The sequence below is a fragment of the Amblyomma maculatum genome, chromosome 1 (assembly GCF_055883805.1).
Source record: "Amblyomma maculatum isolate TAMU_Amacu chromosome 1, ASM5588380v1, whole genome shotgun sequence".
NCBI classification, from domain to species: Eukaryota; Metazoa; Arthropoda; class Arachnida; order Ixodida; family Ixodidae; genus Amblyomma; species Amblyomma maculatum.
Window position 1 is genome coordinate 114,768,523 of NC_139344.1, and position 25,289 is coordinate 114,793,811.

General features: G+C 46.8%; 1 protein-coding gene across 2 annotated transcripts in view; it reads right to left on the minus strand.

The window, feature by feature from the left end:
- Positions 1–25,289, minus strand: part of LOC146203539 (uncharacterized) — a 110,825-nt gene that overhangs the window by 64,981 nt on the left and 20,555 nt on the right. For both annotated transcript variants that reach the window (XM_084588834.1, XM_084588836.1), the window contains exons 7-8: positions 4,465–4,646; positions 280–406 (exon numbers count right to left, since the gene is read on the minus strand). In XM_084588834.1, the coding sequence (XP_084444960.1) occupies positions 280–406; positions 4,465–4,646 (309 nt within the window). The remainder of the gene's footprint in view (positions 1–279; positions 407–4,464; positions 4,647–25,289) is intronic.

The window sequence follows — 25,289 nt, forward strand, 5'->3', positions numbered from 1 at the left end:
TAACTGAAATTTCACTTTTGATACTGTTGACATTTGTCCCGCGAAGCGGCTATTTTTGAGCGCTCTCCGAACACGCGGCAGCATCTCAGTCGCATGCGAGAATGCGAGAACTGGTGGTGGGCACCCAGCGGAACCCTGCACTGCCTGCATATGAGGCAAATGCTAGGCCAATACTCAAACCACAAGGTCACCACTGTAGTGGAAAACCATTAGAAGTATGATGCCATTTCATCTGAATTTGAGCTCAGGAAGAAAAAAAATGTATAAAAAAAAATATACCTGTCCTGCGGGGTCATGGCTCTGAGGAACTGCTTGGCTCTCTCCTCATTGAACTGGCTGCTTTCCAGGGCCATGTTGAGCAATGTCTGGGACACCGCAGGGAACTGCTCGTGCAGTCGTGACACCACTGCACCACAAAACAAGCAGAAATTCTCTTGTTTCGAACTTGTTCTTTCTCACTTGTGAAGATCACTCAAATTAATGCAACAGTGTTAAAGCTCTCGTCCAGCAGATAACCCAGCTTCAATATTGTAGTAGTAACTGTCAGCACCATAAGTGAAAAATCATGAGCACGCCTCTGGCAGGTGTAGTTGCCAGGTGACATGACCAGGCACTGATCGGATGGTCATCATGAGACCACATGACATGGCTGAGATGGCAAGAGCTTTATGGAGGGCGAGGTGGGGACCCTTGCATCCCGAGTTAGACATACTGCCTCAAGGCTACACAGGCACATTCGTACAGCTTGATTTGATTAAAACACTGCTTTGTATCTATGTTGGGTGGGCTTTCACATGCTGTGGTAGCTTACGACTGTAAGCTAATAAAGTCAAACCCGGATATATCGAACTCGAAGGGAATCGCGAAATAGTTTGATGTATCGATAATTCGATATACAAAAATCGACTTGAGACGTTGGTTGTAATGTGAAAAATGATATCGTATCTGTCGCGTAATCAACCCATTCGCATAATGAACCCACCCTCAACTTTTACTCCAGAGAATTTAAAAAAAAAAAAAATAAGCCCGGTTCACATGCAAGCGATTGAGCGAACCCAGCGATGAGCGGCAGCGGCAGAGCGAAAAATTTCAAATTTGTTGCAACTGCGTCGCTCTCGATGCTAGAGCCATCACGACAGCTTACAACATCGTTTTTGCGTCGCCGTGGCAGAAATCGCAAGTGTTTTCGCTTGCATGTGAAACAGCATTTAGTCAGCGGCGCATCTTTCCGTTCTGGCCATCATATCCAGAGCTCATTTATTGGCAGCGCATCGAGATGCTGCACAGGGATAACGTCACGGCATGTTTGTCTTTTGACTATACTTTTGATAGCTCCATTAAAACTTCAAGTTGGGCTAGTTGGCAATTTCTTTTTGGAATCATTTTGTAGCGGTAAAATTACAGACACAAAGAACACGAAACACAAGGGACACCCACTAGACACTAGGACGCTAGGACACTAGATGGTGTCCCTTGTGTTTCGTGTTCTTTGTGTCTTTTGTTTTTACCGCTACAAAATGATTCCAACAATTTTGATAGCTCCTATGGCGGCGGGGAGCCAACTTCGCAGAGCGCCCTTGACGGCTTGATTGCACAAGCCTGGTTCGATTTACCACGCCACGCTTGGGGCAAGCGTAGTCCACTGCCACAAAATCATTGGAAAGCGTTATAGTTGCAAATACCGTCTAAAGCGAACAATGCTAAAAGCCAGTGTCATGATCGCAGCTGACTGCGTGTAAAGATAATACTCTCGCAAAAAAAAAAAAAAAAAAGAAAAAAGAAAAAAAAATGTGACGCTATCTAACATTTGCAGTCACTGTAGTTTATTGCTATGCAGCACGTTCAGTGCAACAATAATAGACGACTTTCACAAAAAAAAAAAAAGAAAATCTTGCTCTTCTCAGCGTCTGCAGCTGCCATAGCTTACGCACGTATAGCACGAAGACATGAGATGTGCATCGCACGTCAACCACCGCACGGGGCCTTGCTGCGCGCAGCGGGTTCAGAGGCTTGTCTGCGCATGCTTAGTGCGTGCTGCTGCTAACGAAGATTGGGAAAGAGAGAGGAAGGGGAGCGAAGCTCGGCAGAAGAGTGGGCGCATCTTTGCACTTTGCTCTATTGCGTTTTTCCTCTCTTCTGAACACCATGGCTGTATTGGCAGCTGCGTCCACTCCATACCGGTGGTCACGCACGGCGCGGCAAACGAAGATGTGCGCGCCTTTGAGGAAGGACGCGGCATTGCCCTAGACCAGCCGTCGCCGAATTGTTCCCTTTCATTCCTTTGGCGCGTGGCTTGAAAATGTCACTAGACAAACAGCCGGGGTGACGCGATCATCTTTGGGGAAGATGCACCTTCCAGTGCGTGGTGCGGAGTTAGATATATTGATCGACCGGTGAAATTGAGTTCGATATACGACGCAGCTTTCCTATACTTTTACATGGGATTTTCAAGGGAATATTCCATGAGTCCGATATAACTAATATATCTGGGTTCAACTGTATGTATGTGCGATTTAATAGAGGTAAGAATTAAGGTATTAGTGATTAAGCAAGTAGCAAAGTGCAGACACGCGAGCAAAGACCGCAAGGAGAGTTGCACATGGGTGCTATTAACGCCGATGTGCCGTACCCTTAAAGGCGGAGGGTAAGTGCCGCCTCAATTCTCTTTTTCACTGCAGCTGGCAAGGCTGCATAGCTGAAAACAAATGCTCACCTCTGTAGCAGATACTGCAGTTATATATGCAAAACAGCTCTGCCACTGACACTTTCTCGAACCACTTAAAGGTGACCAATATGAAGATGATGTCATATATCTGAACACTGTCCTGTGCTAAAAAAAAATTGAAATGCCACTAATGAATAAGAGAAAAGCTGCCAACATGTCTAGTGGAAAATGATATGAAGGAATGGCCGGCAAAGCTTTGCCACAACATGCTACAATACGCTTCACAAGCTGGCCATCCCATGCCAAAGGATCCAGCATTTTCTTGACCACGGAATTTTCTGATAAAAAATGTCCCAGGTTTCCTAGATTTAAGACTGCACTTACTGGACTGCTTACAGTAAATATTTTGATGCTGTGGCAGCTGTTTTATTTTCCAACGTAAAAGGTAAAAGATGGATTGGAAAACATTTTTCCCCAGAAGTATTATACTAATTTTATAAATTCTTCTAATGGTACTTATTGAGGGCCAGGGAATAGCAACTACCAAAAAGTGTTTTATGTTGAACCTGCCTCATAATGTAAAAAATACAATGCATAGATAAACATGAAAAAATTGTGGAATTTGAAATCTTTTGTTGCAAAAGCATCAAAACGAAAATAAATTTTTATATAGGCTTACAGAGAATGCAAAAGCAAGCAACCAAAAATATTTCTGACCAAAAATAATGCACCAAGGTCACAAGAATAAAAAAAAACCTTTAGCTCCCCAATAGTAACATTTTTGCCATCAGCCTACATAAATTTTTGCCCTCTTGTTCTGGTGCTCTTTCAACAAAAATTTCAACTTCCAAATCTTTTGTGCACTTTCCTGTGTGCTATACTAGTTCTCTAAGGCATGAGTGATTTTGAAATAAAATATTTTCTGACAGTCGGTGCAATCATCTGGCCTTCCACAAACATCTAGAATAAATTCAACAATTCAGAACACTTTAAAAAAAAAAAAGTTATATTGGCCATCCTTTATCAATTTTATATCAGAAAATAAAAACGCTGTCAGGATGCGAAAATATTTTCCCGAGAGTAAGCTGGTACGTCTAATCTTTATGTGTAGAGAACTCATGAGATTTCTTTCCAATGAAATCCCAGACAGTCAAGAAAACAATGGATCAGCAAGGAATGACCAAAGCTTTCTTGCATACATAACTGCTTGCCAGGTGCACCTTCCCATTTGCTATCGGTTTCATTAAGTGCCACCTTTAAAGATATGGCATGACAGCGTTAATGGCTCCAGTCTGCAGCTCCTCCTAGTAGATACTCACTCGGGTACATGCACTTTGCTACTCGCTTAATCACTAATCCCTCAATCTGTGCCTCTGTTATCTCATATATACTTATTAGAATGCAGTCGTAAGCTACCACATTGTGTGAAACATCACCTGACATAGATATAAGGACTGCTTTAATCAAGCCGTACGAGAGTAGCATGTCTGACTTGAGATCGAAGGGGTCCCAGTGAGTTCAATCCCCACCTCAAATAGGCTGTCCAAGTTTGCAGCTCCTGCCATCTCGGCAATAACATGAGGTCTTGCAATGCCACACAACCCACCGATCAGTCAGTGTCCGGCCATGTCGCCTGCCAATTACCACCTGTGAAAAGCATGCCTGTGATGTTTTGCACACAATGCCAACACCAACACAACAAAGCTAGCGCCAAAGCTGACGGTGGTCTTTAAGGAGAATGGGGGCCTTTAACGCTGTTGCATTAATACATTATTCCCAACTCTGCTAAGGACACACACATTTCTGTCGATCTGCCTTGGTAGGTGGAACCACTTGAGAAGGCCTGCGGACCTCCACAGTGGGCAGTTTGGCAGGTGTCCCTGCCTGCTTGATAGGCGTGCCCTTGGGTAGTGGAGCATCACGTTTCTTGTAGCCCAAGTCGTTCAACCGTGTCATGGCCTCCTGGGCGTTGTTATCACAGCTGCGAAAACAAGAGGTTCAACAACAGTCAAGGTGAACAAGAATCACTATAACACCACTTTTAAGTTTTAAGCAAAAAGTGCACACTCATTCAGGAACGCTTTGAACTAACCCTCATTCAGCATCGTGCAAAGCAATCATAAGAAGAGTCACATCTCCTCGAGTCAACGAGCACTTAATACGAAATTTCTTAGATGCAGTCTCCCACATGTGGCAACCAAAATTAAATCAAATTTGTTTAACTGACTTTGCTTCTCAAGACAAAGCATTTGGCTCCACTGTGGTGGCTGAGCGGTTAGGGCGCTCGACTACCAAACTCAAGGATGCAGGATCAAATCTTAGGCACAGCTGCACGCTTTTCGATGGAGGTGAAAAGCAAGGCACCCATGTGCTGTACAATGTTGGTGTACATTAAAGAACCCCACGCGGTCGAAATTTCTGGAACCCTCCACATTGGCGTCTCTCATAGCCCGAGTCACTTTGGGACATTAAACTCCTTAAACCAAGACCAAACCAGGCATTAGGAGCGGGCAAAGCTACAGCACACATGCGCTTCATTGATTTCAGAGTGACATTTTTATTTCACACAATCCTAAATTAAGCCTAGAAATTGTCTTTCAAATGGCAAACAACATGAAAAAGTGGAAGACAGATGGCAAACAACATGAAAAAAGTGGAAGACAGAACCAAAAACTGTGGAGCGTACCTACGCAACCACATCTTGTACAGCACTGCTCAAGCGACACCTGCCACAGCGTAACTTCGTTTTTGCATCATTGGTCATTTGCACTCGCATCGCTACTGTGATGGAACTGCACCAATAGCCACAACAAAATTCAGGCCACCCTTAAGCACGCATGGCGTCGGTTCGGGGATAGCTCACCAGAAGCCGCCAAACACAGTGACAGTCATGCACTGATGGAGTGTGGAGTCCCAGTTTGGCTGGACGTCATCGCCACTTCGCGCATGTTAAAAACATATACGGTCAAGATGCTGCCAAGGGTAGACCAACGTCCCTTGGTGACATTTGCAACACGCCATATGGCAATATTTGTAACAGCTGCATTCTGTATTGAATGAGATCATACGGGTACTCAAATAGGACTAGTTAATGAAAATACAGCAACCGATAACGTAACAGCAGGGTTCTACTACATATCAGGTTGAGCAATTTCAAGTTGAGCACTAAAATTAAAACCATTCCCAAATTAATGGGATAATTTCTCCAGTCGTGTAGTTACTTGAACGGAATCAAATACTGGAGACAGCTATAAAAAGCATTTTACTGAAAAGAAATTAGACATACAATATTTTAGCGCACAACGCTATTTACTTATTACGTATACTCAACCATGACAAGAAGCTCCATATAGTAAAACCTTGTTATCCGCATCGCAAGGGACAAGCAAAAATGTCAGAGTTAACCGAATTCCGGATCATCGAATTTACCATGAAAACAAAAAAATGTACTAGGTATACACATACCTTTATTTCATAAAAAACTGTGTTATTTTTGTTTGTTTCTTCATCGGAATTTGCACGATTACATTTTTTTTCAGTCCCATCAAGTTGTGTTGTGCACGCTCAATGTTGCGTGATTCAACGCAAAATTCCCCCGCACAGCGAGAGCCCCGGCGGCCTCTTGCACAGTGCGACATGGCGGCAGCAGCTGCTCATGAGTTTCACAGCCGGAACTATTTCCGTATTCATCGAGAACTTCCAATAATATGTCGTCGTCGGTCAGCATGCCAGCGACGGCAACATCGTCGCTTCACTGGAGTGGCGGTCGCCATTATTGTGGAGCGGAACAGCAGCGGCAACAGGCCCCAAAAACAGTCGAACAGAGCAACGGGCACTCATTTTCATGATTCGTGTGCTGTCACCGTCGCATCACAAAAGAAATCACGCGTGCAGTCAGTGCAGCCATCACAGCCATGGGAGAGTAGTGGCAGTCATTTAACAGCAAAATGCAAACAGTCTCGCTGCCCTGACAATGATATAGACCTTATGAAAAAATGCTACCATCTATCGGCCGCCGCGCACGTTTCCGCCATGTTCAAGGGTAGCTGCATTGAGGAGCGGCAAGCGGCATAGAGGGTTACTGCGCAGCCGACTGAGTTAATGCTCGTTGTTGCTGATAATATCGACATACTGTTGTGCCCCTTGTTGTGCGCAAAATTAAAATAGGGGAGTAGAAGAAAAAAAGCAGCAAGTTACATCCCCTGAGCGCTTTTTTTTTTTAGTCTTGTGTTAATCTACTCTTGCGTGGTTGCCACGCTAGGCGCACTTTCGATCAATGGTGCGCCTGAATTGTAAATTATCTTAATTAGCGTGCACTGGAAGATTGCAAATCAGTACCTGGTGCTAAGGCAGACGAAATATATTGCCCACAGTGTGTTAAATTTGCTGTAGACGGACTGCGCATTGCCTTTTCGCATAAAAGATGTGCAAGAGTGTTGTTCCTGATTTCCTTGTTGCGCCAATTCATCTCAGCTTTTAAGGTTTCAACAAACTGTCAACAAATTTCGGCCGTATGTATACGTCCACGTATCCAAATAGAACAGGTTTCGGCACTTCAACGGCGCCAGACTGTTCTCCTAAATTCCAGTGCAATATTCAAATGTCTTTACGCATTCGATTCATCGATGAATTGGATGTAGTCGACTACGTCCAAGCTTCAGTTGCTGAGATGAGTCTCCAGAACACGACTTGCAAAAGAAATGACTCAGAGTATATACGTGGCAGCAGCTGCCCTTCCGTTTAGCTGCTCTCGTCTACCGCAAGTTCGCATGACTGTTGTTGCTATAGTGATGGTGATCACTGCGCTGTTTGCTTTTTTTATTAGTGCAAGATTTTTATTTTTCTGCGAGTTGCGTGAGGCGCATCGACCACGCCAGTTTTCTTTTCTCCCATCCATATCACTGAATTATGCCGTTTCTTCGTTTAACCTTCATGGTGCGCCATGAAAACAGTGCAATAAGTTAGGGAATGAAACTGCCAACCATTTGACACTATCCACAGAGAAATATCGTTTGTAGTGAACTTTACCGTGCTTAGCAGTGAGGTTTGTTACTGCGACTATCACAGTAGAAGCCAGAATGAGCGCACACAAGTCTTCCAACTTTATTTTGTCTAAAAGTACTCAGCCCTGTACATGTATGCATCACATTTTCTGTATGCCCATTGCTTGGTTCATTCTACTACTTCCCTGAATTGCTGCTGGCAAATAACGTTTATTGTTTTGCAATATGGCAAAAAAAAACAAAAATCCCATACATCACAGCTCCACACTGAAAACATTTGTGTTCTTTCAGGTGTCAACTGACTGGACGCCCCATAAATTCGGACTTTGCAAAATATGTTCGGCAGCTATAGAAAGAAAACCGCCATTTAACATTAGACAGCCCGTATATGTTCGCTACTTTTTCGTAAAACGATTTCATGAAGAACGTTGCTAGTATCGAGTATTGCATGAGAACGCAGTGCGTTTAGTTTTTACAAAGAAAGCCATTAAACCTCGTTGGCTCCCCCCCCCCCCCCCACCTTTGTCTCACTACTGAGCTCATCCCTGACATGGACAACGAAAAACAATTGAAATATTTCAATTCCGTCAAGAATTAAGGAAAGAAAAAGATGTGGTATTGGAGAGAAGAAAGACTTTGCTGCTAAAAATTTCGCATTGCACAACGCACTGCTCGAATATGCGTCCACGAAGAAGCTTGACATTGTATCTGGGTATAAGGCAGACCTCTGCTATGTGACTTCTCAGGCAGCAGTATCTGCTATATATTGATTTTCACTAAATAGAACCACGATGTGACGGCAACAGGAGCTACATATCCAAGGAGGATCAGCGCACACGCAATCACGTCCTTGACCTGTCGCGTTTCGCCTGCAAATTCACGTGGTTGGGGGTTTTAGCCAGTAACACATAGAATATAGGATCTGCTATATGGTTGAGTACATGCTAGCGAGATACATCAGCTGCTAAACGTTCAGACAGAGGATGGGAACAGTAGTGCGTGCACTTCACTGGGAACTGTGAAGGCGCAGTGTTTATTAGGTATCAGTCCTATATTAAAAAAAAAAAAAAACAAGAAACAACAGTAAGCTCCTTCGTGTACCCGTAATGACATCGCAGACATGTTTTACACCCCGAAGCAATATCAATATGTTTTGCACTTTCATGGGCGCATATTTGAGTAGCGTATCAAGGAATGCCCCGGAGCAACAATGAAGGTTTTGCCATTTGTAGCTACGCTGTTACCACCGTTCGCAAGAAGTTTTGGCAGTGCAGTATCGCTTCACAAAGTAAAATTAGAATGTAGGCAGCGTGGACAAGTCAATCGTCTATTATTCCATCATTTTTTGCTTTGAATGCGAACAAATACACGGAAATCATAGCACAAAGCAGACGCAGCTAAAGCAACGGCAGCAGCCGTAAGCGCTGCCGACGCACTCCACCCTTGAACATGGCGTCGCGTAGCGCGGTTCCCTGAAGGTCCGATAGATGGCAGCAATTTTGCATAAGGTTTGCATAAGCCTGGAGAAGCGTTTCGAAGTGGTTGAGGTGAACAGGGAGGTACATAAAGCAGGTTTTGGTAGGGCTTTTCAGCGAAATGGCATTCATTTTAACAGAAGGGTGGCAGCAGAGATTGGCTGGCGCCTGGCAGGCAGGGCTGTAGCTTTTTTAGGGGGTCCGCGAGGACTCCGTGCACAGTGGTAGTTAGAAGTAAAGCAGAAGAAAGTGTAATGGTTGAGCTCCAAAAAATGGCAAAGGAGGAGGTCGAGAAAGAAAAGTACAAAAAAGAAATTTAGCACTGAGATCAGCTACATAAACATGCAAGGAGGTAGAAAAAGAGCGAAATGGCTAGAGATAGAACAGCAGTTGAAGGATGACAAAATAGGTGTGTACGCTCTATGCGAGACTCATCTCAAGGATCTAGAAGATCCACCGTTTATAGAAGGCTATGCCTGGGAAGGGTGCAACAGAACGAGAATGGAAAAAAACGGTGGAGGGGTAGGTATGTTGATACACCAGGGAACAAAGTGGCAAGGAATAAAATCATCTTGTAAAGAACATATCTGGGTATCAGGAGCAATTGCCGGCATAAGGACATGGCTAGGGGTAGTTTATTTAGGAACAGGACACCAATGCAGCCAAGAAAACAAGGATCTTGTTGAATGTCTCAGTGACGATATAAGCCAGTTTGGAGATGGGGCCAATATTATTCTGCTGGGGGACATGAACGCCCACATTGACGATATGGATGGATACTCGGATTGTAACGGGAAGCTAATGCTAGATTTCTGTGAGCAACACGATCTAGTTATAGTAAATAGAGAAACAAAATGCGAAGGCCAAATCACGTGGGAATTCCGCAACAGGCAGACGACCATTGACTACTGTCTTATGTCGCAGGGAATTTAGAGCAAGATCACAAAAATGGAAAGAGACGAAAAAGGGGAGTGTAGTCTGGGAAGTGATCATAAACGTATTAGTCTGCAGATGGGGCCTTTGATGAAAAGAGAAATGGAACTTAGACAAAAAGTAAACGCAAAATTAAATGACGATCAATAGCACAGATAGCAGCAGACATAGAGGAAGCAATAGAGAAAAACCCCATGGAAGACTGGGATTATGAACAGGTAGAACTACTCATAAAGAGGAAAATTAAGGAGGTTAAAGTAGCAAACCGCTGGAATGGAAAGAGGAAGCCACGGAGCTGGTGGAATAAGGAAATCAGGGAAGCTTTTGAACAACGATGGGCTGCTTCAAGGGAACACCAAGTGGCAAAGAAAGCACAGGTATCTCAGTAGGAAATCGACCAAAAATGGGAATCATATCGACAAAAGAGACTTGAGGTACAGGCACTTGTCCAAAGTAAAATAAAGCAGTCGACCGATCTCTGGATGGCTGACATACATGATGTCTCTAGAGGCAGAGCATAAAAATTCTGGAACCATATAAGCTGGCTAGGGAAAAGGAATCAAAGAAAGCAGGATCGGATTCAAGATAACGAGGTAAATTGTTTAAAGGGAGACAACGCAGTGAACTACATTACATCAGTTATAGCTGAGTCATTTAAGAGCGACGATAGGATAATCTCCGCAAATCAGGAAGCAACACAAGGTAGCAGAATACAAAGCAGCTTAGAACTGACCAATCTAAACTGTAAAAAGGGAGAAAAAATATTCCTAAAAACACATCTACAGGAATAGATGGAATTCCGATCAAGCTGATTAATGAACTTGGTCCAAAAGTAAGGAAACATTGTTAAAAGCTTTGGAAACAGTCATACGAATAAGCAAATTCCGGACAGCTGGCGGCAGAGTAAAATGAATTTGATTTATAAAGGAAAAGGGGAAAGGATGCACATAAAATCCTACAGGCTGATCACCATAACATCTGTTATGTACAGGTTGGCAATACAGGCGGTGAAATTAAAGGTGCAAGCATGGGTAGAAAGTAACTAGATACTCGGAGAACTTCAGAACGGCTTTAGAAATAGTAGGCGCTTAGATGATAGCCTGTTCGTGCTTACCCAATGCATCGAAATATCTAAAGTGGAAAATAGACCTTTGTATTTCGCCTTCCTGGACATAAACGGGGCGTACAAAAACGTAAACAGGGAACTCCTGTGGAATATATTAAAAGAAGAAGGTATCGGTTATGAGATAGTAGAGTTCCTGCAAGAAATATACCGAGATAACAAAGTAGAAATTACATGGTAAGGGATAAAAGTACGGAAGATGTCAACATATGCAAAGGACTAAGACAAGGCTGTCCTCTATCACTGCTGCTGTTGATGCTTTATATGATAAACCTGGAACGGAGGATACAAGAAAGTAACCTAGGTTTTAACCTGTCATATAGATTAGGTGGAAAGGCGGTAGAGCAGCGCCTCCCCGGTTTGATGTATGTAGACGATATTGTGCAGCTAGCTGAGAGTCTGGAAGAATTGCAAACTTTAGTTAAGTATTGCGGAGACGAAGGGGACGCTCTAGGCTTCAGTTTTAGCGCAGTTAGGTCGGGTCTGATGATTTTCAACAGCTCATGAAATACCCAGAGTAGCAGAATATAAATATCTGGGGGTATGGGTAAACGAAGGATTGGCATACATTGGAAAGCATAAGCAATCACTTAAGGCCAAAGGGCGAAGAAATGGTGGGATAATGAAGCATAGGGCATTGTGGGGATACAACAGGTATGATATTTTGAGGGGTATTTGGAAAGGAATCATGGTGCCCAGACTTACTTTCGGAAATGCGGTCTTGTGCCTAAAATCAGAGGTACAGTCGACATTAGAAATAAATCACAGAGCCATTGGACGATTAACACTAGGTGCCCACGGCAAAACCACAAATGAGGCGGTACAGAGAGATATGGGCTGGGCATGTTTCGAAGTACGGGAAGCTCAGAATAAAATATTATATGAGTAACGCCAGAGGAAATTGGATAGTAACAGATGGGCAGCTAAAGTATTTAGATACCGTATACACGCGTGTAATGGCCGCACTTTTTTTTCCGAGATTAGGGTGAAAATCAAGGGGCGCGGCGATTACATGAAAAAAAAAAGACAGCGGAAGAAATTATTTGCGGTGGTACCTGCCTTTGTTATTGTCAAAAACTCCTCGTCCTCCTCCGCTAAACTCGTCGGGATTTCAGGCTCGTCCCGTGTCCAAAACATCACTCCTCGTCGTCCTCCTCCTCCGAACTCATCGGGACTTCAGGCTCGTCCTTGTCCCAGATGAGGTCATCCTCCGTACCGTCCAGCCTGTTTGATATCCCTGTCACCTTGAAACTTTTTTCCGCAGTCTCAAACGAAACCATGGCCCACGCTTCAAGTATCCAGTGGCAAACGGCCACAAGCGATGCCCGTTTCAGTCGGCCGGTAGGAGTCTTCTGGTGGAGGGCCGTTGCCATCCACTCACTGTACGCACGGCGAAATCCACACTTAAAAGGGTGGTTTACGGAGACGTCCAGCAGCTGAAGCATGCCGGTCATGCGTCCAGGTATGAAGTCCGTGTTAGATGCGCGGAGCTGTTGCCGCACGCTCTCTGTCAGGTGCCCCCTGAAGCTGTCTAGGACGAGTAGAGAACGCGTCGCAAGATTCGCCCCTGGAGCGAACAGACTTGGATTGGATTGGATTGGATTTGCTGGCCTCACCCTTTGTAACGGGCGGACATCGCTGCGGCTAGGAGCGCTCCCTTTGTAACGGAGGTGGTGGCCGCTGCCCCCATGCACGACTTTTTTTTTTCCTCAAATATTTTGTTCTTAATTCTTATTGGCAATTCTACTTCTAACCTTACGCTTCATTTTGGCTTTCACTTGACTTTTGGGCCCCACCTGGAGGCAGTAACCACAAAACGTTCCGTATTTCTTGCACCGCACAGTAGACGGCACTGCCCAACTTCCTGAAACTCATGGTGCGGCTTTTATCGGGAAATTTTTTAAGTTTTTTTTCCCAATTTTCTTTCTAAAGTTCGGGGTGCGGCCATTACACGCGTGTATATGGTATCTATACCTAAAAAGCGTTGACTCACAATGGAGGAAAAGAACTAGGAAACTAACTAGTAAGTATGCTAGTCACAAGGACGGAGAAATAAAGAGCGTTAAGCAACAGGTGAAAAACACAGAAGGTAAAAATTGGATAATTTCAATGGAAAAGAAACAGAGTGTAGAATTATACCGAAAGTGGAAAAGGCAGATTAGGAAGGAAGCTTTCTTTGATAACTCAAGAGGCAGTGCCCTACTTTTTGAAGCTAGATCAGGGTGCCTTAGAACATGCAGCTACAAAAAGAAATTTAACAATGAAGATGACGCATGTACTGTATGTGGTAACTCCAGTGAAACAATTGACCATATTATACTCGAATGTAATGGTATCCATCCGGAAATTGACGCAGGCGCAGTCACTGTTCCTGAAGCTCTGAGTTTAGAGATACCAGTGAATAAACCGGGTGAATAAGCCAGCGGTGGAAGCTAGCAAAAAACGACCGGAAGATTCGTGGCTTAAAAGCAGAGAAGTGACATAATGTTAGTAATGTAGAAACAAAAATTTATTAAATAGAATGATGGCATAGTTAACCAATATAAAACAATAATTAAGATATAGGGAGAAAAATGTGTATGATAGCTACTGCTACCACCCAGTCTCAAAGGAGACGCTCCTATATTCCATCCATCCATCCATTCGTCTATAGCCTCTCCCTTTGAAGCGCGGAACCTTAGAAGCACGCAGTCACCGGCGCCACCTGGCCACTGTTCATGTGATCCGCTATCATCATCACATTTCGTGCCCTTTAGCTTTTGTTTTTTTTTTTTTTGTTTTTTGTTTTTTTTTTTTGACGCTGTTTTTCGTTTTTGCGGAGCAGCGCGTAAACCGACTCGCCTCGCGCAGGTTTCCCGTTGCGCGCCCGCTGCGGACGCACATCCATGCTGTATCGCACGGTAACGCAGGAAAGTCGGCAGCCCTCATCCTTGAAGTTCGAGTTAAATGCCTCCGAGATAATGAGCGTCTGCTGCCATTAAGCTATACCAGTCTTACCGGGACCGCGCAGCAAGTCCAAGTTAACCGAATTTCCGAGTTAATGAGATCCGGATAAACGAGGTTTTACTGTATTGTAACAAGAACTTAACTACAAAATGTGACACAGCTGTATGACAAGGCACTTTGTACGGTTTACAGCACTGCGAGATGAGAACAGTGCTCAGTGAAACACAATGCAGGCAAAAAAAACTGCTATCCAAAAAAAAATTGTGACAGCGAAACCAGAATACTCCAATCGTGTCATGCGCTTGCAGCACAAGCACTATTTTAAGTGCAGCTAACTGAAGCTCTGTGGTCTGCACTGTGCTTATGTGAGTTAATGCTTCCCCAAAGGGGCATCTGTTCCTGGCAAAGTAATACAGAATTCAATGTTTGTTTGTTTTGAGGGGTTTAACGTCCCAAAGCGACTCAGGCTATGAGAGACCCCGTAGTGGAGGACTCCGGAAACTTTGACCACCTGGGGTTCTTTAACGTGCATTGACACCGCACAGCACACAAGCACCTAGCTTTTCGCCTCCATCGAAATGCGGCCGCTGAGGCCAGGATTCATTGTTTGTGTAAGGTACATCATTTCGCTGGAAATGAAAACTGGCTGCTAAAATGCAACGTCAAAGGGGCATAGCTGGCATCCCAGTTTGCAAAGTGTAAAGCACTCATGACATCTAAGAACACAACACAAGAGGGACACTTAACATGGACAAGCATTCCTGAGTCGGCATAGAGGAGAGCACCAGCAGTTCCCAGCAGGGTGTCTAACAAGAACCAAAACCGAATCCGAATTTTCATCCGGAACCGGAGCCGAACCGAACCCAAACTTTTTCCACCATCATGGAACTGAACCCGAATCGGAACCAATCGAAGGAACCGTTCCGAACCGGTTCGCGGTACTGTTCCGACACACTTTTGCTGGCAATTTACCTTTATTACTTTTCCTTTTTTCGGTGCTTGTAAACCCCTCTCCTCGCAGCATATTTCCAACGTGCCACTGCACATTGCAAACACAACTATATTGAAAAATTGTCCCTCGCTAAAACATGACAAGAACAAAGGAAAATATAGTGCCATGTGCATAGCATTAGTATCTGGTGTCGGAGTATCGTTTCATCCCAAACACGGGTGGCCGCTGCACTGCTCAATGGCGCCGCTCATGGAGAATGTTGCCCCATTTGAGAGTCTTCCTAGGCAGAGAAATAATTGCAGATAATTCGTAAGCTGAGTAACATATTTCGATATATAAATACATTAGCACGTACTGAAAACGAAATAATAAATCTGTTAAATATACCAAGCAAATCAGCATTTTCCAATCGTTCGACGACGTCGCAATGAGTCACATGGCACGTGCACAGCAGCCGTATGCGACGCGACACCAGCAGACGCAATTTGGTTGACCGAGACGAGAATGATAAGCCGACATTGATGGTGGGAAGGCCGCCTTGGGCAGCAAATTAGTGCTCTGTTCTTGAATTGTATCTGAACTTAGCACAAAGATGAATTCGTTAGTCGATATCCTATTTTGTCTCATCTTCCTTTTATCCCTAGCGATGACTGTTTTATTTCCCTTGACATGTTAGACTATGTCAGGAATGAAGCTCCGATGTTCAAATATGAAGACTGGATGTAGCAAGGGAAATTACCGGTAGGAGTATTAATTCACAGGCTCTATTTGGTGTGCTGTCGTTTCGGCCTGTAAAACTATGGCGTCCGAAAAAAAAGTATGCGTTTCATCGCATTATCCATCATCACTGATGCGAATACCTAAGACTGGCTAGAAAGTGGCACTGAGAGCTGGAACTGCACTACTGCGAGAAAACGTAGCTACAGTGAACTCTCATTACTATTGCCACCTGGTGTCCCCATGTTCTTGCTGCGCCTGGAAGAAGAGGACACTGAAGTTGACTCGCGTGCTGTGCGCCGAACTTTGCCTGCTGGTACAGCTTCGCCCCGTCGTCTTTCACGTCTAGCCCTGTTGTCCGTGACATATTTTGGTGTCGGCGCAGGGTATCGATCCCAGCATATGTCCCGCACTCCTCAGCATACCCAGGATTCAGGTCCTGTGCCAATTGACACGCCTGTTCACCGCGCTAGCCGGAGGAACCTAGGCCTACCACCTGAGCACGGGCCGTTGGAATTCGCCACCGCAGCCGCCCCTCGACCTGTCATGCAAACTCCAACGTATTACACTTTCCAGAACCCACGATTGCCTAAGGCTTTCCACGGCTGTCAGACGGAAGACGTCGAAGACTGGCTCACCCAATTTGAACGCGTCACCGCATTTAATCAGTGGGACGACGCCGCAAAGCTCAGGAACGTCTTCTTTAGCCTGGAAGATGGCGCTCGTATTTGGTACGAGAATCGCGAAGGCGCCCTAACATCGTGGCGCGAGTTCTGCCGCTGCATCCTGGACACCTACACCAGCCCGGATCGCTGAGAACGAGCGGAAAGGGCTTTACACTCTCGCATACAGATGCCGAACGAGACCATAACCATGTACGTGGAGGACATGACTAGGCTGTTCCAACGATCTGACCCGGCCATGCCCGAAGAGAAAAAGGTACGCCATCTCATGCACGGCGTTAAGGAACAATTGTTCGCTGGGCTCGTGCGCAATCCGCCGAGCACTGTTGCCGAGTTTCTTTCGGAGGCAGTCACCATGGAAAGGATGCTCCAGCAGCGGTCTACGACCTACGACAGGCCGGTACTAGCCGCTTCGCTCACGGAGCCGCATTCGGCCTTCGGGGCTAGTCCGGACCTTCTTCGCGACATCATCCGCTCCATTTTGCGTGCAGAGCTCCAGACGCTCTTCGGTGCACCCCAGCCGACGGTCGGCTCTATCGCTAGTATTGTCCGAGAAGAGCTCCAACAAGCATTTCGGCCTTCGGTACCATCTGCTAACCCGCCATCCTTTTCCACCGAGTCCTGTCGGCCAACCTATGCGGACATCTTGCGACGTCCCCCAACTGATTCCACACAATTACCGCCACCCGACCAAGGCTCGCTGTATTCAGCCCACCCCGAGCCGTACATCGGCAACCGCCGACCACCCCACCGAAAGGCTGACCTGTGGCGTGCCCCAAATCGGCAGCGCCTGTGCTTCCACTGCGGAGAACCTGGCCACCTGTATCGACAGTGCCCATATCGACAACTGGGACTGAAGGGTTTCCCCATCGACATGCGTAGCCCTCCTTTAGGCCAATGACCCCGGGATATTGAGGACTACGTAGCCCAGCAGCGCATGGCGCCAACTTCTAGACGACAGTCACGATCTCCGTCTCCACAATGGCTAACCTCACAGCCCAGCTCCTCCTGGATGGCGCAGCGACGGCCGTCTAGTCCGAGCCGGGAAAACTAAAGACAGCGACCTCAGGGGGCGAGGCCGCTTCAAATCGACGCGACGAAGACCCCCCGACAACACCACCTGTGAGCGACCGCGACTTGACGGCCCCGACGACAGTTCGTACACGTGAAGATAGACTCTCGCTGGATATACCCGTGGTCCTCAACGGCTATAAGGTTAGCGCATTGGTAGACACTGGTGCTGATTTTTCGATTTTAAGCGGGAAGCTAGCGGCGCTTCTAAAAAAAGTGATGACGCCATGGTCTGGCACGCAGATTCGAACCGCTGGCGGGCATGTGGTAACTCCGAGCGGTCAGTGCACGGCGAGAGTCCAAATTCGCAACTCCACGTTTGTTGTAAGCTGCCTTGTAATACCTGACTGCTCCCGCGACTGTATCCTTGGTGTCGATTTTCTTCGGGAGTATGGGGCCATTATCGATCTCCGGAAGCGTACCGTGACCTTTTCGACCGAGAAAGCGGATGATACTGACACCGCAGACCGCCAAAGCCACGCCCCTCTTCGAATTTCCGCCGAGAGCGTTTCTATTCCGCCACGTACCAGTGTTTTTGTGACCGTTAACTGCGATGAACTGTGTGATGGAACGGCGGTCGCTGAGGCCAACCAGTCCCTTTTGCTCACCCACGGCATCACCTCGGCGCGGAGTCTCATCAATCTCCGTAACGGCCGATCTGAGCTCCTGGTGACTAACTTCACGAACGAGCCTCGCCATCTTTTCCGCACTACCGCAATCGCATTCGCCGACGCCTTAGCGGACGTTTCTGAATGTTTTACGTTCGGAGAAGTTGAAAATGTGCACCCATCCCTTGATCGTCTGGATATTAGTACAGATCTCTCGGAAACACAGCAGCACGACCTACGTTCTCTACTTCTAAAATACAGTGCTTGTTTCGCGACATCATCGAAAATTCGGCAGATGCCTCTTGTGAAGCACCATATAATTACTCCCGACGATGCCCGCCCTATACGCCAGCAGCCGTACCGCATCTCAACGACGGAGCGTGAAGCGATTCACACACAGGTTCAGGAGATGCTTCGTGATGGTGTCATCCAACCCTCCAACAGTCCGTGGTCGTCCCCTGTCGTGCTTGTGAAAAAAAAGGATGGCACCCTTCGCTTCTGTGTTGACTATCGAAAGTTGAACGACATCACAAAAAAAGACGTCTACCCGCTGCCCCGTATCGACGATTCGCTCGACAAGCTTCGTCGCGCCCAGTACTTCTCCTCCATTGACTTGAAGAGCGGGTACTGGCAGACTGAGGTTGATGAGCGGGACCGCGAAATAACAGCTTTTGTTACCCCAGATGGACTGCATGAGTTTAAAGTGCTGCCATTCGGCCTATGTTCAGCGCCGGCTACTTTTCAGCGCATGATGGACACCGTTCTCGCCGGCCTCAAATGGCAAATCTGTTTAGTTTATCTCGACGACGTTGTCGTGTTCTCTGAAACCTTTGGAGAACACCTCGAACGCCTTCGAGCAGTATTAGATGCCCTCCAGTCAGCTGACTTGACGCTCAAGCCCGAAAAGTGCCACTTTGGCTACAAAGAGTTGAAGTTTCTTGGTCATCTTGTGAGTGCCGCAGGCGTTAGGCCAGACCCCGACAAAACTGCCGCTGTCGCAAAATTTCCCGTTCCTACCACGAAAAGGAGTTTAAAACGTTTCCTGGGTTTGTGTGCGTACTACCGTCACTTCATCGCCGATTTTTCCAAGATAGCCGCACCCCTCACCCGCCTCACGCGGGATGATACACAGTTTGTGTGGGTCGACGAGCAACAGGAGGCTTTTGCGGAGCTACGCAGACGATTGCAAACTACCCCTGTTCTTGCGCACTTTGATGAAGACGCTGCCACCGAAATCCACACTGACGCCAGCAACATCGGCCTTGGCGCTGTACTCGTTCAACACCAAGCTGGCGTGGAAAGGGTCATTGCGTATGCCAGCTGCACGCTCTCCCGCGCTGAAACAAATTATTCCACTACGGAAAAGGAATGCCTCGCAGTTGTGTGGGCAACTATGAAATTTAGGCCTTACCTCTATGGCCGCGCGTTTAAAGTCGTTACTGACCACCATTCTTAGTGCTGGCTGGCCAATCTCCGTGATCCATCGGGGCGCCTAGCACGATGGAGCCCTCGCCTTCAAGAATTTGATTACTCCATTGTGTACAAATCTGGTCAGAAGCACGAAGATGCTGACGCGCTCTTGCGGGCACCCGTCGGATTTGTCGATAACGCCACGGATGACAGAGGTTTTCTTGGACTACTGAATGCCTCCGACATAATGACCCGACAGCGAGCTGATCCAGACATTCGACCTGTCATTGACCATCTGGAGGGTCGCGCTGCTGACGTCCCCCGCCAGTTTGGAAGGCACCTGTCTGCATTCTGTCTTCGGAATGGCGTTTTATTCAAGAAAAACTCCAGCACTGTTGATCGAGCGTACCTCCTTGTCGTGCCGGCCGACCTTCGCGACGATATCCCTTTTGCTTGCCACGATGAGCCCACCTCCGGCCACTTGGGCTTTGCACGCACACTCGCTCGAGTTCGTCAAGCCTATTATTGGCCTAAACTTTCTGACGCCGTCCATCGCTACGTCAGAGGCTGCCGCGAGTGTCAACGTCGAAAGGTACCTCCTCTCAAACCCGCGGGTTTGCTCCAACCTATTATTCCACCTCGGACGCCGTTTGACCAAGTCGGCATCGACCTACTGGGCCCATTTCCGCTGTCATCGATGGGTAACAAATGGATTATAGTTGCGACCGACTATCTTACACGTTATGCGGAAACCAAGGCAGTGCAGCAGGGCACATCAATTGAGATCGCTCAATTCTTTATGCAGCAAATTGTGTTGCGTCATGGCGCACCGTCCCTACTCGTAACCGATCGAGGCACCGCGTTCACGGCACAGCTCATGCACGACGTGCTCGAGCTTAGTCATACCAGCCACCGAAAAACTACTGCATATCACCCGCAGACGAATGGCCTCACGGAGAGACTCAACAAAACCATCGCCGACATGATTGCAATGTACATAGACTCGCAGCACAAAAACTGGGATGAAATTCTCCCCTACATCACATATGCCTACAACACGGCCACCCAAGAGACAACGCATTTTACACCATTTCGCCTAGTCTACGGACGTGACGTTCAGACGATGTTAGATGCTATGCTTCCGAGGTGCACAGATGATCATCCACTCACGCCAGACGCCGAGCAGTTTGCTCAGCGCGCTGAGGAAGCACGTCAACTTGCCCGCATTCACATTCAGCAACAGCAGGGCACGGATGCACGCCACTACAACCTCCGTCATCGACACGTCGCCTACCATCCCGGAGAGAAAGTTTGGGTGTGGACCCCGGTGCGTCGGCCCGGCTTGTGTGATAAACTGATTTCTCGTTACTTCGGACCTTACGAAGTTCTGCGCCGAGTCACGGAAGTAACATACGAAGTTCTTCCAGTGGGTACTGTGCAGCCTTCGCGTCGGCAACCACGCTCCGAGGTCGTGCACGTCGTCCGCATGAAGCCCTATTTCACGTGGTAGTGCGGTAATGCGCTATGCGCTTGTTTCGTTGTCGCGTAGGACACCTTACCTCGCGCTCCGTCCCTTATTTCTCTTTTTTAAGAGGGGGAGTAATGCCACCTGGTGTCCCCATGTTCTTGCTGCGCCTGGAAGAAGAGGACACTGAAGTTGACTCGCGTGCTGTGCGCCGAACTTTGCCTGCTGGTACAGCTTCGTGCCGTCGTCTTTCACGTCTAGCCCTGTTGTCCGTGACACTATGAACACCACATTAACGAATTTTTTAAGAGTCCCCGGCAGATTTGCTATGTTTTCAATGTAAAACTATTTCAGAATTACGAATTTCAAACTAGCGTATATTTCAGAATAACAAACATATTTTATTTCTTCTTCTATAATTTTGGAACATCAGTATAACGAATTCAGTTAAGATTACCACCGCCGCAGCTTGCAACTCTCGCGTGAAACAGAAATCGCCGTTTCTGTGTGTATGGTTCGTGGGCTGTAGCTATCATCATCAACACATCTAGTACCAGCTCCTAGCGCCACCATGAAGCTATGGTTTATTACGCAGTAGCCAGCAGGCCTAGCTGCCGCCGTTTTTTTCTTCCTGTGTTGTGCCGTACGCGGGTCGGTCGTTCGTGTGTTCGCGCGTGTGGGATGAAATTTTTTTTTTTCTGCAGCGGATTATCTTATTGCAAAGTTTGTGCGAGATTGGCGATGATATTAGCTAGCGAAGTGCCAAGAAGATATGAATGCAGTGGCTTTCACTGCAAGAAATTGACGCAGGGAAAAAGTGATTCGACCTCTACAGACAACTAGCATTGCCCCATCGACTGCTGCGATCATTTTGAAAGACCGAGAAAAGATTTTCAAACTTCAGTGAGCATTGAAGATAAGGTCATAGCGAACTCTGATGGTTTTTGTTTTGTTTTTTTGCACATGGACAAAGTTCGTACTTTCATCGCTTGGTGCAATCACGCATGCAATGAGGTGTTCTGGAAAGTGGAAGGTGTATGTGCTGTAGTGCTGTAATGTAGTGCGCGGTCGTGTTTGCTGCACGCGGCAGAAGAAAATAATTGATTTCTTCAAATAAATCAGCTTTGGAGTTAGTGCAACATTTTCACTTGAGGTTTTGTTTGTCTATACAAGTGCCTACTGCCAAGATATGTCAATTTAGTACTTAGGTTTGAAAATCGCATATTTTTCATTACAACGATATTTCAAAATAAAGAAGATTATTTGAGGTCCTGCTGAATTCGTTATATCGAGATTTGACTGTAATAACTAAACTGCATGGTCTGCAGGTTGCGCGGTGACGAGAAAGTTCGGGACAAAAAAACCTTCAAAAGCAGGGAGAGAGTCTAGGTTAAGTGGACCGAAGGAGCCTTTGATTACACCCTAAGGAATAAAAAAAAAATAGAGGGAATGGCGGTAATTGTGCAACTGCTGAACTGCAGCGTGAAGCCATCGATAGTACATCACGTCGGCCAGCGAGGAAACGTGCCGAGAAAAACGGCATTTGGTCACCATACGGAAGGGACTTCGTAGGATCGCCGGCGGCGATTAAGTACATCTACAAACGGGCACAGAATCTGCCCCTAAGAGATTACAAGCTCAGCTTGAAGTGTTTCTTATGGAAAGAGACGAAGACTCTGCAAGGTATCGGAGACAGCTGCAGTTCTCTCAAAATTGAAGAACAGAACCTGCTCTACGCATTTGAAGAGGTACCAAGAATAAGCAAAGACTCGAGTGTTTTGAAATTATGGGAGGAGAAGTTGCGGCGCCCAGAGCTGTATTCACTAGCTACAGTAGCACTTGCTGTGCCATATACACAAGCCCGAGCCGAGAGAGCACTTTTGAACTAAAGCACATCCTCTCTCGTCATCGAACCCGCATGACGTCAACAACCCCCGACAATGAACTCTTCCTTCGGTCTTTTATGCCGGCAAATAAAGAAGCTGGCAGCATTCACTGAGCACATAATATTGATGCATAGAAGACGACGCAAAAGATGACATCTGAGACTACAAGCGCGAGCCTGGAAGAGAAAGAAGCTTGAACGCAAGACTCCTTCTGGTCGACCATTCAAACCATCTATCGCTAGGCCCTCCTTGGCGTTCTACCGAGATGTGACACTGGTGGAGGTGCTGGGTCTTTGCGCCTATTACCGTTGGTTTATTGCTGGCTTTTCACGAATTGCCTGGCCATTAGCTTCATTGACGCATGACAACGCTGTCTTTAGCTGGGGTGAAGAATAGCAACAAGCTTTTAATAAGCTGCGGAGGCGTTTACAGACATCACCTGTCCTGGCGCACTTTGATGACGACGCCCCTACACTGCTTCATACGGATGCCAGCAACGTGGGCTTAAGTGCCGTGCTGGTGCAGCGTCAGGAGGGTGTGGAAAAAAGTAAGTGCTTACGCTAGCAGGACCCTATCTAAAACAGAAGCAAACTACTCGACAACCGAAAAAGAATGCCTTGCAGTGGTATGGGCGGTTATGAAGTTCCGCCCTTATTTGTACGCTAGCCCCTTTGAAGTCGTTAGCGACCATCACTCTCTCTGTTGGCTGACGAACCTAAAGGACCCTTCAGGGATACTCGCGCGTTGGAACGTTCGATTACAAGAATTTGACGTGGCTGTTATTTACACATCTGGAAGGAAGCACACGAATGCTGACTGCCTTTCCCGAGTGCCGGTCGAACCTTCCACTATGACCGATGAAGGATCTGCCAAGGGGTACCGCCGCCGAAACAGCTCGGTTCTTCATTGAGAACATTGTCCTGAGGCATGGCGCTCCGGCACTTATTATAACTGGCTGAAGAACTGCATTTACGACCAAACTTTTGGAAACTGTACTCCGCCTCAGTGGTACCAGTCATCGTAAAACTACAGCCTATCACCCCCAAACCAATGGGTTGATGGAAAGCCTTAATAAGACCATCGCAGACATGCTTTGCATGTACGTCGACGTGAACCACAAGAATTGGGACGAAATTCTTCCCTATGTCACGTTCGCCTACAATACGGCATGCCAAGACACCACTCGTATGACACCATCCAGCCTCCTTCACGAGCGACCAGTAACAACTATGCTGGATGCAATGTTGCTCCCAAATGCCGACACCGATGATCTCGATCAGGACGCCGAGGAATTCGCTCAGCGTGCAGAGGAAGCTCGACAACTAGCGCGTGTGCGGATCAAAAATCAGCAAGAGCATGATGCACGACACTAAAATCATAGACACCGACATGTCATGTACGAACCTGGCGACAAAGTGTGGGTCTGGATGCCTATTCGCCGCCGTAGACTCTCCGAAAAACTATTGCGGCGATACTTCGGGCCCTATGTTGTTCAGCGACTTTTAACTGACGTCGCTTATGAGGTGGTGCCATACGAGGTGTCGACATCAAAGCGACGCCAGCAACAAGCAGACGTCGTCCACGTTGTGCGTATGAAGCCGTACAACTCGGACTGACCTCCTCAAGATGATGCTTCCTGAGGAGGGGGGCAAATGACGCATAGAAGACGACGCAAAAGATGACATCTGAGACGACAAGCGCGAGCCTGAAAAGAAAAGAAGCTTGAACGCAAGACTCGTTCTGGTCGACCATTCAAACCATCTATCGCTAGGCCCTCCTTGGCGTTCTACCGAGACGTGACAATATCATATTTGCGAGCAGCCATGCTGTCATGTCATGCTTATTGTAAATTATGTTAATAAACATACCAGACTAAGAGCCTCAATGTTCTAGAAGACGTTATATAGCCCGCCTATGCAGGCAACCATGACGTGCAACAAGGCGGTGATCGCATCGAGCGGCCACACGAGCCTATTAATCAGGTTCTCCAACAAATACGATAATGACTCCAACTCCAATACGTGGTGGAGGGGACTTTTGTCAGCGTCTTTCGGAACCCAACACAGGGGTTCCTTTGCCTTTCACCTATATGTAAACGCGAAATGCAAAGGTGCCCCCGTGCTAGGCGATATATATATAGTCGCACATGGTATACACGTAGTTAACATTGGGGTGTGTGCTTGGTTCGACCTTGATCTGATTTCAAAGTCCTTTTCTGGCAGCCGGACGAAACATTTTTGCACTTGTAGTACAGTTGACTCCCGGCACAACGAAATTTTTGCCACAATGAAGTATTTTCCTTTCCCCACGAAGCCTCCATAGGAAGTAATGTTTAAAACTTCTCTCCAAAGT